General features: G+C 35.5%; 1 protein-coding gene across 1 annotated transcript; it reads right to left on the bottom strand.

The window, feature by feature from the left end:
• Positions 1–724: 724 nt before the first annotated feature.
• On the bottom strand, positions 725–3,010 carry LOC136203552 (aldehyde oxidase GLOX1). The gene is made up of 3 exons (XM_065994738.1): positions 2,315–3,010; positions 2,071–2,231; positions 725–1,991 (listed from the first exon to the last, which is right to left on the bottom strand). Exons 1-3 carry the CDS (start codon positions 2,900–2,902, stop codon positions 824–826), a joined length of 1,917 nt encoding a protein of 638 aa, XP_065850810.1. The 5' UTR covers positions 2,903–3,010; the 3' UTR covers positions 725–823.
• Between the last annotated feature and the right edge of the window lie 11,739 nt (positions 3,011–14,749).

Raw genomic sequence — 14,749 nt, 5'->3', positions numbered from 1 at the left:
AAAAGAAAAGAATCCTGAAGTGAGCTTTTAAATTAAACACTTATTATTTCACACTTATTTTTCTATAACATAAATTTCTTTTTTACTCCAGCTGCTTACTATTTTTGATTTGTTGCAATTATTTCCACTCTCTCACCATTTAGGGCTTAAAATCTATATCAATAAAAAAAATTTAGGGTTTAAAATCTCAATTATAATATCAGTTATCAAACCACATTCAACAAATTAAGAATTTGTTGCTCGCATTAACTTTTTTTTTTGTTAAGTTGCTCACTACTTTTGTAAAAAACTATTTTTCATCTCATTTAGAAATTGAATTTTTTTAATTGATTCTTCAAAGATGAATTTCAACTTAAACAGTAATAATTAATACATTTGTACCATTAAATGCAAAATAGTAGATGAAATTAATTATTTATTAAATGAATAAATATTTTCAGAATCTAATTAAAAATAAAATTTCAAATATTAATGATATAATAAATGATTGAAATTATAACATAAACTTTTCAAATCCGAATTGATTAAGAAAATTCTTTACAAAAATTAATTCTTACAATTATAGATAAATCAATCAAACTCTTAACAACAGATAGTTGAACACCCAATTTTATTAAGTCTTAATATATAGTATTGCAATGATAAATATAAATAGGTAAATACAATAAAACACTGAAAGAAAATTCTATTCCGTATTATTGAACAATAATAAATTGATGAAATAATTACTCAAAAAAAGTAGAAATAAAATCCAGGAAACAAATTAAACAAGCAACATATTAAAAACAAGAGAAAGAAATTGTAGGATTTTGAAATCCAAGCTTCATTTGATCTGGACCCATTTTGCAATGCTGGGAACTCCTTGATAAACAACATACAGCAGATAATAACCAGCTGGAGCAATGGTGGTAGACGGAGGTGCCTTGAAGGAAATTGTATGAATTCCGGTGGCAGGGTTCGCCTTAACTTCCGATAATCCCAAATCGATAAGTCTTTGATTCATGTTAACTCCATGAGTAGTAAAAGCAGGTGCGTACATCGTAACTTTCAGATCTCTTTGAGACGTTTTTGGATCCTTTAATTCGATTGTGATTTGCAGCGATGCTCCATAGGCGAATTTCTCGTTCACTTGTGTAATGACCGGTCTCCTGTTAGCGATGGCTTGGTTCAAGTAGGGAGGTGAGAATTTCTCGATTCTGAGCTCGGTTGGGTACATTGCGTCGTAAATGTAACCATTGTTTGTGTTACTTCCACCGACGAGGATTTTACCGTCAGGTAATACGACGGAGACTGAATGGTACACTCTAGCGATGTTTGTGGGAGCTAATTCGGTAAATCTGGATCCTCTTTTAGCCCTAGGGTTATAGAGGACAGGTGTGAAATTAGGTTCCCTGGCGAAACCCCAACCGGAGGCGCCTCTTTTAGCACCGTTAAGCAAGAGAATATCACCAGTGGGGAGGATCATTGCGTCTCCCATAATTCTCGGCGATGGCATGAGTTCTCTCTTCCAGACAGGTTTAGCATCGGTGATTCTGATTCTGGCGCAATCTTGAAGAGCGGTGTAGAAGATCTGATGATCGGCTTTGGAGTAGGAATCTTTGTGTGCTGAACCTCCGCAAACTAAGATTTCGGCGGGGATAATTTTTTTGTCGACCAAGTGGAGTTTGATTGGGAGAAGAGCAGAGCAACCGGAGGCGGGATAACTGCGGTGGCCGCCGGAGAGTTCGGGGAATTCTTTGACGATCGTGTTGGTGTTTGGATTGAGCAGGACGGAACGGGAGTTGGCGAAGATGAAAACATTGCCGTCAGTGGTGAGGTAGACGAATGGATATAAATTGTTTTCCTCGGGATCACTTGTCTGTCGGAGGAACTCGAAGAAGAAAGGTTTTGGATTGGATTTTCCTTCTGCCGGAATGTACTCGTAGCTGAAGGCGTCACGGCCACCGACGACAATCATTCTACCGTCTGGCAATGTTGCTTGTGTTGAGTACCTGAATTCAATTACAAAATTAGAATCTCTAAAATTGAATTAGCATTGTGAATTAGAATCTTAATCCAATCAAAATATACCATCTCCGATCAGCAAGAGCTGTTGGGTATTCCCTCCAGTCTGCACCAGGCTTCCTGTTCAGATATCTAACAGTATTGGCACCACCTTGAAATCCACCGGTGCTCACTAGATTTCCTTCGACGTCAAGACCTCCGGAAGAACACCATGTATCGGTGTTAAGCTGCAATAAACAAATACAGTTACATGAGTGTCTCATGAATCTCCAACCGAATCAATTAATCAGATAGTAGGATAAATAATTACCTCGAGAGGGGTAAGTTTGGAGGTTTTAACGTCGTACAAAACAGAATGGCACCAACAATCTTTTTCACCGGTAGCTTTATCAAGCACACGACAATGGCCATTAGGCAATGGAAGCTTGGAAATCTTCCAAATGGTAGCATCGTACATTAAAACCTGATCAACCATAGGAATCAACATAGCGTGCATAGCAGAAACCCCTGAATTATCAGAAGCAAGTTCCCATGCTCCTTTATAGCCAAGCTCAACCGGCGAAGGAACAGTCGGAGTATTAGCAACTGCGGCACCTCCGGCTGCAACAGCAGATTGCTCAACTCCGCTTCCATTGTCACTTCCATTTCCGCCGCTGGCCCCTCCGCCGCCGCCATCCGCTCCAGGAGGCGTTCGGAGATCTTTATCCAGCGGAGTACCGAAATCATCAGGTATCTTTTTCTTAAAATCATTTGGATTTCCAAATACATCTCCAACTAATTCATGAGGACCAAGAACTTTTGCCAGAACTAAATTTGGCTCCGGTTCATGAGCAGAGCTTGAAATAAATAAAATAAACAAAATAGGAAGAATGTACAAGAACTTCATCAGCACTGACATTTTTTTCAAATTTTTGAAATACAATTTTTTTTTTTTTTTTGAACTATAGCTGGAAACTTTTGAGCTTCGCCTTGGGGGAAGCCTTATTCTTTTTTTATTTGTTTTTGTTTTTTTTGTAAATCCAAGCTATATTTCTAAACTTCACATTGTGCTCTTTTATAGATGGAGATTTGGTTTATGAAGTTCCTAAAATTAGAATTATGTTCCTGGTTTAGAGATCAACCACAATATATTATTGAGTTTGTGCTATTCATTAGGATGGACTTTTTCTTTTTTAAGAAAATAATTGTTGGAAAATATTTCAAGTTAATTATATATAATTTGTTGTAATAAAAAAAAATAAGTAAATTGATTCGGTGGATATTAATTTGACATAAATTTAGAAAATCTGTTTTTATTTTTTTTTATTATTTACTATGAAAATGATATATGTAAGTTGGTTGAGTTATTTGTAATTAATTTGATTTAAGTAACAACTAAATTCTTAAATATAATTAGAAAAATATAAAGGTAACAAGCACGATTTATAGGAAATAACTCAGCGGATACTATTTGATTAATATGATTATTATTTTTGTATTTCTATACATGTATGATCCGTGACATGTAAATAATATCATACCCAAATTACATCCCTAACAAAATTGATAAAAACCCAAATTATTCTTGAATAAGGAATAAGGGAAAATTAATAGAAATAATGGCAAACCGTTATTCCTTCTAAAAGAGATATTTATGCATGATTAATATGGAATTAATGACAATTATTTCAGGATTAATGCAGGGGTGAATATGCAAATAATGGAGAAAAGGAAGGAGTTTCTAGCATTATGCCACACCACGTGGACCGAGATACGTCCGATGAGAGCGAGTAGTGGAGACTCGCCATAGCTCTCAATGAGAGCGTACATACGCCTTGACGGATCTAAGAATACCAAAAGGCGCCTTTATTACCATCCATGAATGGGAATAAATACAATTAAATGGCAATTAATAGCCATTAAAGGGGAATAAAGACTTGACTGTTCGAATACCTCAACTCTGAGGGTTTCGATGCTAAATGCTGGGATTAATGGAGAATTGATAGCAATTAAAGATGAGTAATGACATGAATCTTCACCTGCTTCCCCATTAATGGTGAAGGTTACAGAAACCTATATAAATACCCCAGCTTCCTAGGATCAAAGGTACACTTACTGATTCTCTACTTTTGCGCTTACAGTTTATTCTCAGAAATATTACTGACTTTGGCATCGGAGTGTCCCCGATCGATCCCAACGGCGCCTCACAGGGAAGTGCTCCGATCAAGGATTTTTTCCCAAGTTATCAATTGGTGTGGTGAAGGTGGATCTCTAGCAAACAGAAGATCACAAAATCTTGATTGTATAGAGTTTCACAAAGAACAAAACAATGGAGTCAACAGAATAGAAATCTCAATCTCAAACCTTGGCTCAATCAGTACAAACAAATCTATCCAAAGATAGGCTTCTCTATAGATTGGTGGGAAAGAGTTTTCTACATTAAATCTGAAATTTTATGATAAACAAGATAAGTTTCCTCCCCTTTCTTGCTCCATTTTTAATTAAAGAAATTTGAGATTTCTCACCCTTATAAAGTGCTATGAATATCGATACATGTTATTATGATAAATCTAATAAATTGTGAAAGATAAAGTCATAAAGATAGATCTTTCATTAAATCTTGCATGCTTAATATGCCTTATATTTTTATGCACGACAAGTGTAATAGGCTATTATCATTGAATTAGTACAAAATGCATGTATAAGACCCGTACTCTTGGGATTTACAAAAAAAAATCCATCCATTCAAGGTGATTTTGTCATTTGATATTAAAATGTCATAAAAAGGCTCGTGTAATTACAGATCATGTAGGTCTGATCAGTCTTTTGGGTGAACATGCATGCAACTATTAGAAGAAATTACAAAAAAATCATATTTGGTTTCTCTTGTACAATTCACCATCTATGTATGGCTTTTCTCATATATAGTACTTTTAATATCAGAAATTCATATTTTTGAATATTGTTTTGTCAAACAGTTATTTCATCCCCTTTTTTACAAGGATGTGTTTATTCATATAAAAACTGTTTATCTGATATTGTTAGAATTTCTTTCACCAACGTAAGAGACTTGAATATATTGAGTCTATTTGTGATTATCATATAATTGTCCCTAACTATTAAGGCCATTATGGGCTGATGAATTACCAAATTGGATATACATGAGAAATCCTTAAAGATTGTTTGGATGATTGTATATGAAGGTAGGCGAGGGTGAATTTTGAGTAATTTTCCTTACACCCCAAATTGGAGGAGAATATGGTACATGTCTTTTTCTTCCAAAATTACCCTTTCTCTTTTATTTTATTTATATAAATGAAATGATATAAGAGTAATTTCATATATAGTTACATTAGTAAGCCATCATTTACCTTACTTTAATTACACTTCATCTAAACGAGGCCTTGATGATCTCTGAATACTATTAATGCATGGATGCACAATATTGATTGCAAGTAAATAGTAACTATATCTTACCTAATATAGAATGTCAACTTTTATGATGTCTAAAATAAATATGATATCTTGGATATTAATGAGCATTGAAATACAAAAGGACATTGTTCTTAAACCATTCTCGTTATGGTTATTTATTAAGAATTCATTATGATATTTATGTGCAGCAGTAATCTTTATGGTTATGACCGTTATATATGATATTATTAACACAAGTATGAATAAAAATCTATTATGAATTTGTTTAACATATAATATTTACTCGGTTTTATCCTTTGACTAAGTTCATTCTAGAGTCAGGGACCAACGTGAAGGAATTATTAAGTTGATTCCAAGATGAACTAAAAATTCCATAAAGAGACATTGCATCATACATGATATTTGCCAACAAGGCCGATGCAAACAGTCTTTCGCTATTAAGACTGTTCCATAGATCAAGCCATTGATACCCAAGGTAAGTGAATATAGCTTTATGCCTTACCACAATCTTTTAATAATGGACAGGGTATGCCCCACTTTTGGAGTTCTTTCAGTACTAACCCACAAGTACAAGGGAATCGCTAATACTGCAACCAGCGCCTAACACTGATATGAAAAATAAGGCTCAATCCAAAGAAGTGTACATTCAGAGCCACTTCAGAAAAATTCATTGACTACGTCATTAGCCAAAGAGGAGTTAGAGCAAATCCAGATAAAGTAAAAGGCCTACGAGGCAAATGGCGAAAAGAGCGCCTAAATAAAAGCCCTACGAGGAGAAAGGTGAAAAGAGCGCCTAAATGAAAGCCCCACAAAGGGTGAGAAAGATCCAGAGGTTGAACGGGCGGATCATCGTACTAGGAAGATTGTCAACAAGCATTTCAAGGTACAAAACAATTCCTGGCAGAACCACCTTTGATGAGTAGACCAATCTGAAGGGGAGACCTGCATTTGTATCTATCTGTCATGGATAAAGCTATGTGCACCGTGGTTATTCATGAAGAAGAATGTCAACAGTTCCCCATCTATTATGTTAGCAAAATGTTGAAGGATGCGGAGACAAGATATTCGAAGCTAGATAAAATGGCTCCAGCGGTTGTGACAACATCCATCCGCGTCAAACCGTAGTTCCAAGCATAACCTCAATATGAACAAGATCAAAATTAAGAGCCGACTTCGCCACCACTGAACACATGGATGATGAGATTGAAAGGCGAGTGCATGCCGCTCTAGATAGATGAGAGAATAATGCAGAAAGGTACGCCCGTCCAGTTAACAGGAATTCGCCATTCACATCACGGATCATGTGGTACGAGGCGAACAGAAGGTTTAAAGCTTCCAACTTGCCATAATATAAAGGAGAAGAGTGCAATATAAACGGGACATTACATATCCCGAACCCAAAGGTGGGGAGCATATAACCGTTGAAAGGAACGCCAAGACGTATTACAGGTTCTATAGAAGAAATGACCACCACATTTTGAAGCTTGCTGCGAGCTGGAAAACTAGATAGATTTGTCCAGAATAACAAATAACAAGATGATAAGCAGAAGACAGATCCCAGAAAGAAATTCAAAAGTGTCATTAATGTCATAGCAGATGGACCAGTGTATCAGCCACCTGTGAAAAAAGCAAAAATATCCGCTCTGGATAAAACATCCCTCAATTGCTCCTTTTGCAGAAATTGGTCCAGTAATCTCTCCACATACAGATGCGTTGGTAGTAACAATGACGATTGAAGGATGGGAGATGAAATGAAGCGAGTAATGGTAGACACGGGAAGTTCTTGCAATGTCATCACCAGAGGTGCATTCGCCAAACTAAAGGTTGATCCGATCCAAATAGAAACAACCATTGTTGACATCATGGGAGTGACAGGTCACACTATCCAGACCAAGGGCCAGGTAACTTTGGAATGCAAGCTGGCGGATGATGATCAAACGTGGATTGGTGATTTTGAGTTCTCTATTATGAATGGACAATTAGCTTATAACATCATTCTTGGGCGGCCGTTCATCTCAGAGGTTGCAACCCTAATTTCCACTTGCCGTCTGGCAATGTACATTCCCACCAGCAAAGGAGGAGTAATGATTAGTGGGAACCAAAAAGTGGCTCAAGAGACCTACTCGGCGTCACTATCGATCCGCCCATAATTCAAAGATGACAAAGGTGAGGAAGATGAACTTTGTTGGATATTAGGCTAAGGTATAGCAGCGGAAATATAAAATTTTAACCTATTTCCATTTAACCACAAGATCCGTTAACCGTTATTTCATATAAAGAAGGATAAGAAGAAATACCTTTTAGAAGTTCTATCTACCGTTGCAAACGAAGTGCCCACAACTTCAAAAGAGATAGAAACTGTCTACCAATCTGCCCCTATCCGAAACAGACCTTCCAGACCTCCGAACGACAATCCCTTCGGTGGAAACGTGGAAGAATATGTCTAGAAGCTTCTGTCCAAATATCGCGACGATCCGACGGTTCAATCTTTGGGAATCCGCGAAATCGTGAACTGACCTGATATAGGAGTAGTAAAACGAATTTCTCCCTTTTTGTTTGTTTTTCTTCTTCGAGTTCCCAAACACGAAATAAAACACGGGAAGATTAATTTAGTATCAACCGTTGAATAGCAACCAAAGTAGATTGCCTCTAACTAATCAACACAAGATCAAGGATAAAAGAAATAGATGAAAATCAATTGATCAAACGAAGCCGTAGAGAAATCTCGTCCTCGAACTAGGGGTGTCGAATTTTCTCTCTCTTGGACTAGGTGAATTTCGAAAATCACAAGTAGGGTATGGCTTGCTTGGATTTCGAAAATCTCAAGGGAAGGGGTATTTATAATCTCTTGTATCTAATCCCTAGTTAGATAGAATTAGGTTACTGAATAGGAATTCCATTCGGAATAGAATTCCTAATTATTATCTCACTATATATCTAATATATTAAGGATAATAATAATAACCTTATTGGATAATAATATGAGTATATTAATCTAATTAAAACTCCTAACTTAATTATCTCTTAATTAATTTAATTCATATTCCTAATCTAATTAGGATTAACAAAATCAAATTAATTATTCATGTATATCACTACATGAATTTCGACCCCCTTATGTCCATGAGCCTTATTGGGCTCAATTGGGCTTCTATCAATTAATTAACATCTATCTCTCTTTTAGGTTCCAAGTCTTATGTGTGATCCATTAGGTTCTTATTGCTTCTAGCCGTATGCAACGTTATTAAATTAATTTTCAAAGAATTATATTTAATCTTTGCATAACGGAATGATGTACAGAGTATGTGATTAGCAAGTCCGTAATCATTCCCCCAGAGCTATAAGAAGACAAGTTGATTCTGTCGTTAACCTTTCCGTATTAGTTACAGTATAATTCGATCCTTTATCAACTACATCCTTGAACTGAATCTTATGACTATGGGTGATGTCAAGTCACATATAGCGAGACGTTCGTTTTACTTGTACAGGCCGAGTCAACTAAAAAAGATAGGTTAAGTGAAATCTGTATTTTTTACTCTTAAGCTATCACCTTGCAAGGATTTAGAGTCGAGTCTTCCACAAGCGATCCATAGATGTATCTCCCATTTATCGGGAGTGATAAATGCTTAATCCAATATATAACGACTCCATAATTACTTCATGTGATACCCAACGTCTACTATTCACACCCCAGAGTCATCTCTGTTAAGGATCATGTTACACCAGAGTCAAAGCATCACATTCCGTAATCCAGAATACCAATTAATATTCCTTTGAGTCTGAGGATTAGTTATACCTATTAATACCAATGAGATGAACAGGTGACAAGGATGAATCTACCCATCCTGTTATCTCAAATCGGATCCCCAATCCTAATGAACAACGTTTCATCGGATCTATGTAACTGTCCAGATATCTATATATATGAAGCTTGTGAGATCAGCTTTCTGTCGGACAGAAGACATTGTTACATACAAGTCTCAACAGTTATATGTCAATCCCAAACATATCACTTGACTTGGGGTGGTTTTAAGTTTATCAGTTTACTATAAAGTTTTGTCTCACTTCATGCTTGTATGAACACTTTACAATCACTTTAAATAAACTTACGGATTTCCTTTTATTAGACTTTATTTAGTGCTTAAAAGGGATTGCCTTTATATAGTTATAAAACATATATCTCATTAAACAAATGATATAAAGAACAATTCATTTACATTAAGTTTGTATCCTAGAACAATTGTCTATAGGACACTAAACCCCAACAAACTTGTCACTACAGCTTTGGGCGACACAGAAATGTTCCTTATTGCTGATGAAAAGTGGGTGCGGATCGCCAAAGGATTAAAACCTGAGATCAAGGAGGATGTTACGAAAGTTCTCATTGAGTCTGAAAGCGTGTTTGCATGGGAGAATGAGATCCTCACAGGAGTAAGCCCAGATGTGATTACTCATAAGTTAAACATCATTGAGGATGCGGTTCTAGTTGCTCAGAAAAGACGGAACCATGGGCCTAAAAATCAGTATTTTTACGTATTCTTATATGTGCATTAAACTGTTATAGTATCCTACATTTTATAATTTATTCTTTCTCGCCATACTTCTTATATTCATTTGCCAAGTTTTGTTCTATATCTTTCCAAATTCTATAGAAGAAGAAATAACAAAGCTGAAGAAGGCGGATGTAATCAAAGAGGTGATATACGCCCAATGGCTGGCAAATGAAAAGTTCCACAGGTGGATCAATTACCTCAAAGATAGGACAATTGATCCCCATTAAGGGCGGATCCCCTTTCCACAAAGATAAGAAACACAGACCCTCAAGAGCTTTCAAATGAGCTCAATTCTCTCCTCAAAGACAGGAAAAATATTGGTCGCCACCAAGTGCGGGTTAAAATTATCTCAAACATGAGAAAATTACACCCTAAACTTTCTCCTCAAAGATAGGAGAATAATAATCTCAGCGGTGGATCGATCAACCTCAAAGATAGGAAACGATTGATCGCCGTCAGGGACGGGTTAAAAATTTCTCAGATGTGAGATCTTTACACCCTCAAGTATTCTTCTCAAAAGGAGAGTATTAAGACCCACTGGCGGATCGATTTACCTCAAAGATAGGAAACAATCGATCACCTGGGGCAGCTTAACTTCCTCACCAGGAATAAAAGCTTCTAGCCTTCAAAAAGGCTCATACTCCGAGGTATGGCTGGCCACCTACCTTGAACAAACCAAACAAATCCTAAATCAGATTCTAGAAAATTACTTGCTAAAAGATATAATGCATAAGTAAAAATAGTTCTGGAAAGAAAAGGGTTCATCCAAGCAATGAAGCCTCGTCTTCATCCAAATAATGAAGCCTAGTCTTTATCCAAATAATGAAGCCTCATCTTCATCAAAGCAATGAAGCCTCGTCTTCATCAAAGCAATGAAGCCTCGTCTTCATCAAAAGCAATGAAGCCTCATCTTCATCCAAATCAATGAAGCCTCGTCTTTATCAATGCAATGAAGCCTCGTCTTCATCAAAAGCAATGAAGCCTCGTCTTCATCCAAATAATGAAGCCTCGTCTTCATCAAAGAAATGAAGTCTCGTCTTCATCAAAAGCAATGAAGCCTCGTCTTCATCAAAAGCAATGAAGCCTCGTCTTCATCCAAATCAATGGAGCCTCGTCTTCATCAATGCAATGAAGCCTCGTCTTCATCAAAAGCAATGAAGCCTCGTCTTCATCCAAATCAATGAAGCCTCGTCTTCATCAAAAGCAATGAAGCCTCGTCTTCATCAAAAGCAATGAAGTCTCGCCTTCACAAATGCAAAGTAAAAACACTTTGGAAAATGAGTAAATGCTAAAAAGGCAAGTGCCTAGAGTGTCAAAACCCCCCACAACGCAAAAGTCCCTAAATGGCTGATCATTTTTACTGATCCCTAAGGGCGGGTCATTCGCCTCAATATGGCAGAACTGAAGAAAAGAAGTCCCTAAGGCGAATCATAATCCTATGCGGTAGGAACAAATGGTCCCATAAAGGGCGGGTTATTCCATTCTAAAGGAAATATAACTCTCAAGAATCCCCTAGAGGCTAACAATGGATACAGCTGACCACTTATCCACGAAGAAGAAAAAACCCCTAAAAGCGTATCATATCCATATATGATCCTATCTACGGCGGGTCCACTTGCCTCCAAAAGAGAAAAATAAAACACCCATTAGACAGCCCTGAAGAGCTTTTTATACCTTTAGGGGGGCTTCTGATAACAACCCAAATTATTCTTGAATAAGGAATAAGGGAAAATTAATAGAAATAATGGCAAACCGTTATTCCTTCTAAAAGAGATATTTATGCATGATTAATATGAAATTAATGACAATTATTGCAGGATTAATGCAGGGGTGAATATGCAAATAATGGAGAAAAGGAAGGAGTTTCTAGCATTATGCCACACCACGTGGACCGAGATACGCCCGATGAGAGCGAGTAGTGGAGACCCGCCATAGCTCTCAATGAGAGCGTACATACGCCTTGACGGATCTAAGAATACCAAAAGGCGCCTTTATTACCATCCATGAATGGGAATAAATACAATTAAATGGCAATTAATAGCCATTAAAGGGGAATAAAGACTTGACTGTTCGAATACCTCAACTCTGAGGGTTTCGATGCTAAATGCTGGGATTAATGGAGAATTGATAGCAATTAAAGATGAGTAATGACATGAATCTTCACCTGCTTCCCCATTAATGGTGAAGGTTACAGAAACCTATATAAATACCTCAGCTTCCTAGGATCAAAGGTACACTTACTGATTCTCTACTTTTGTGCTTACAGTTTATTCTCAGAAATATTACTGACTTTGGCATCGGAGTGTCCCCGACCGATCCCAACGGCGCCTCACAGGGAAGTACTCCGATCAAGGATTTTTTCCCAAGTTATCAAAAATATATCTATACTATACGTAATAGCGGAAGGAGAGTGAATTTACAATAAGTGTTTTAGATTAGAGACTTTTTGGTTTAGTTGGCACATTAGGATTAAAACGAATAAATGAGTTAATGAGTTTCAATTATCTCTATATCATGAGTACTATATTAACACATTATTTATTATCAATTACTAGCCCATTAATTAAAGTAATAAAAAAATTATAAGGTTACAAGAAGATGAAAAAACACAAAGCTAAGAAAATCCAAAAGTCACAAATAACCCTATATATAAAGCATATAATATTCCATCATTATATTTATTGGCCACCGAAAATCAAAGACACCATCGACCTTTAATTTTGATTATGTATTAGTTTTGTTCTTAATCTTATAATCTTGTTCTCACTTCAAATAATATAGTCTTATAATTTTGTTCTTACTTCATTAAGAGATTCCGATTTATTTAGGAGTGGTTTCCATTGATAAACTGTAATAACAGTATTTTTTTGAGAATTGAAAGAATTTAGACTTTGATATCTCCAATTAAAAAAATCTGATGGAAATAGAAGAGACATAGACTTGAAGGTAATTATTCAAAAATTTTCATATGTAGTAGTTATTTTGTTTTCAATTGTATTGTTCCACACTCTTGCCGCCTTATCTATGTTTTCTTTTTTATTTATCTTTTTTTTTTCAAAATAACTAAATAAAGATTTTGTATATTTTCATTCTTTTTTAATATAAGTTGCTAGGTGTAATCGTTTCGATTGTTAACTGTAACTAAAATTTGGATTTTCGGCTTTATATGAACTCAATTGATAAGTCTAATTGAAGTTAGATTAATTTTCCAAATTCAGAATCTGGTTGTCACACCCGACCCTAGACGACCTCAATCGGCATCGTGCGTGAAATAGAAAGATCATAATCAAAACTTAGGAGTCTCCAATTTATCCAAATATCATCATATCATATTTATTTATTTATTTTGGCCATCCTCTTCAATATATATTCTAAAATAATTCATATTCCTACCACATTAGTCATTCGAGGACCGCAACATATATTTACCAACTCCATTATATTACACTTGAAATACCAAAGTTCTAACCATAATTTTAATAATAAGTAGCCAACTTCCAAACCTCGCCTAATCGGTCGGTAACCTTCTCTATATCCTGTACTTTATCACCTAAAAACATTAAAACATTTAAAAACGTGAGACAAAAATCTCAGTAAGAAACTATCAACCATAAAACCCAACTTTACTTAACATAGCTACATATATACATTTATAAAGGGATTTAATCAAAACTTTATAAAATATACTCAAAACTTAAGTTTATAATATAATCATCAAAACCTTATAAAACATTCTCAAAACTTAAGTTTATAAAATAAAATTTGTGTATGTGTATCCATCCTCGAATTTCACCCGTGTAGATCATAACATCAATCATAACAATATCGAGATATCTCATTTATATCTCGTTCCTTGCCTAACAGTTAGGACTACCTGCCGTGCACTCTGGCCATACCACCATTAGATATGGTTTTACAACTTACAACTCCTACCCGGGCAATCCTAGATGGACAAAACCATTTTATCTTTCAAAATATCACAACTCATAAAAATCATATTTGGACTTCAATCCAAAATAATAACAACAATAACCGCAACAGATTTCTCAATCCAAAAACATTTCGTAAGAAATCATCAAATTCATTTTATTCAATATATATATACATTGAAACCAAAAACATATATGTATATATGTAAATCAACCAAATTAAGCCTTAAATCAACATAATCAAGTAAAATCTGAAAATCACATAGAAGCATAGTTAATAGCTTCATTTGAACCATAATTTCACAATAAAAGCAAGATCATGAAAACTCTGAATTTTACAAAATTCCTGCATAACCTCTTAACATACATGCTTGAAGAAAGAGATCATGTATTGTACTAAAACTTGAGGAAAGGTTACAGTAGTGTTGAAGAAGAAGATGAAGTCGTAAAGACTCTTCATCTAAAATACTTAATACAGAGAAGGGAAGGAGAAAGTAAAAATCAATCATATAATCTACTCCTAAAGCCCCTATTTATAGTGACAGTCCTTACATCATACATGGACTGTTTACACAATAACAATTACATCCCTATACTATTACAATAAATAATAGAATCATTAGTAAACAGTTTAATACATATAGAACAATAAGATAATATAAGAGAATAATTAATCAGTGGATTAATTATATGTGTTAACATCCCCCCTCAAGCTGGAAGATGAACATTAATGACTCCTAATCTCTGAAGCTGAAATTTAAAAGCGGGTGTGTGTAGTGGTTTAGTAAAGAAATCGGCTAATTGATCATTTGATCTAACCGGGAGAAGGTGAATCTTTCCAGCTTGCAC

This window comes from Euphorbia lathyris, chromosome 8 (assembly GCF_963576675.1).
Source record: "Euphorbia lathyris chromosome 8, ddEupLath1.1, whole genome shotgun sequence".
Classification (NCBI taxonomy): domain Eukaryota; kingdom Viridiplantae; phylum Streptophyta; class Magnoliopsida; order Malpighiales; family Euphorbiaceae; genus Euphorbia; species Euphorbia lathyris.
The sequence above is the reverse complement of the archived record's forward strand: the minus strand, read 5'-3'. Positions and strand labels throughout refer to the sequence as shown.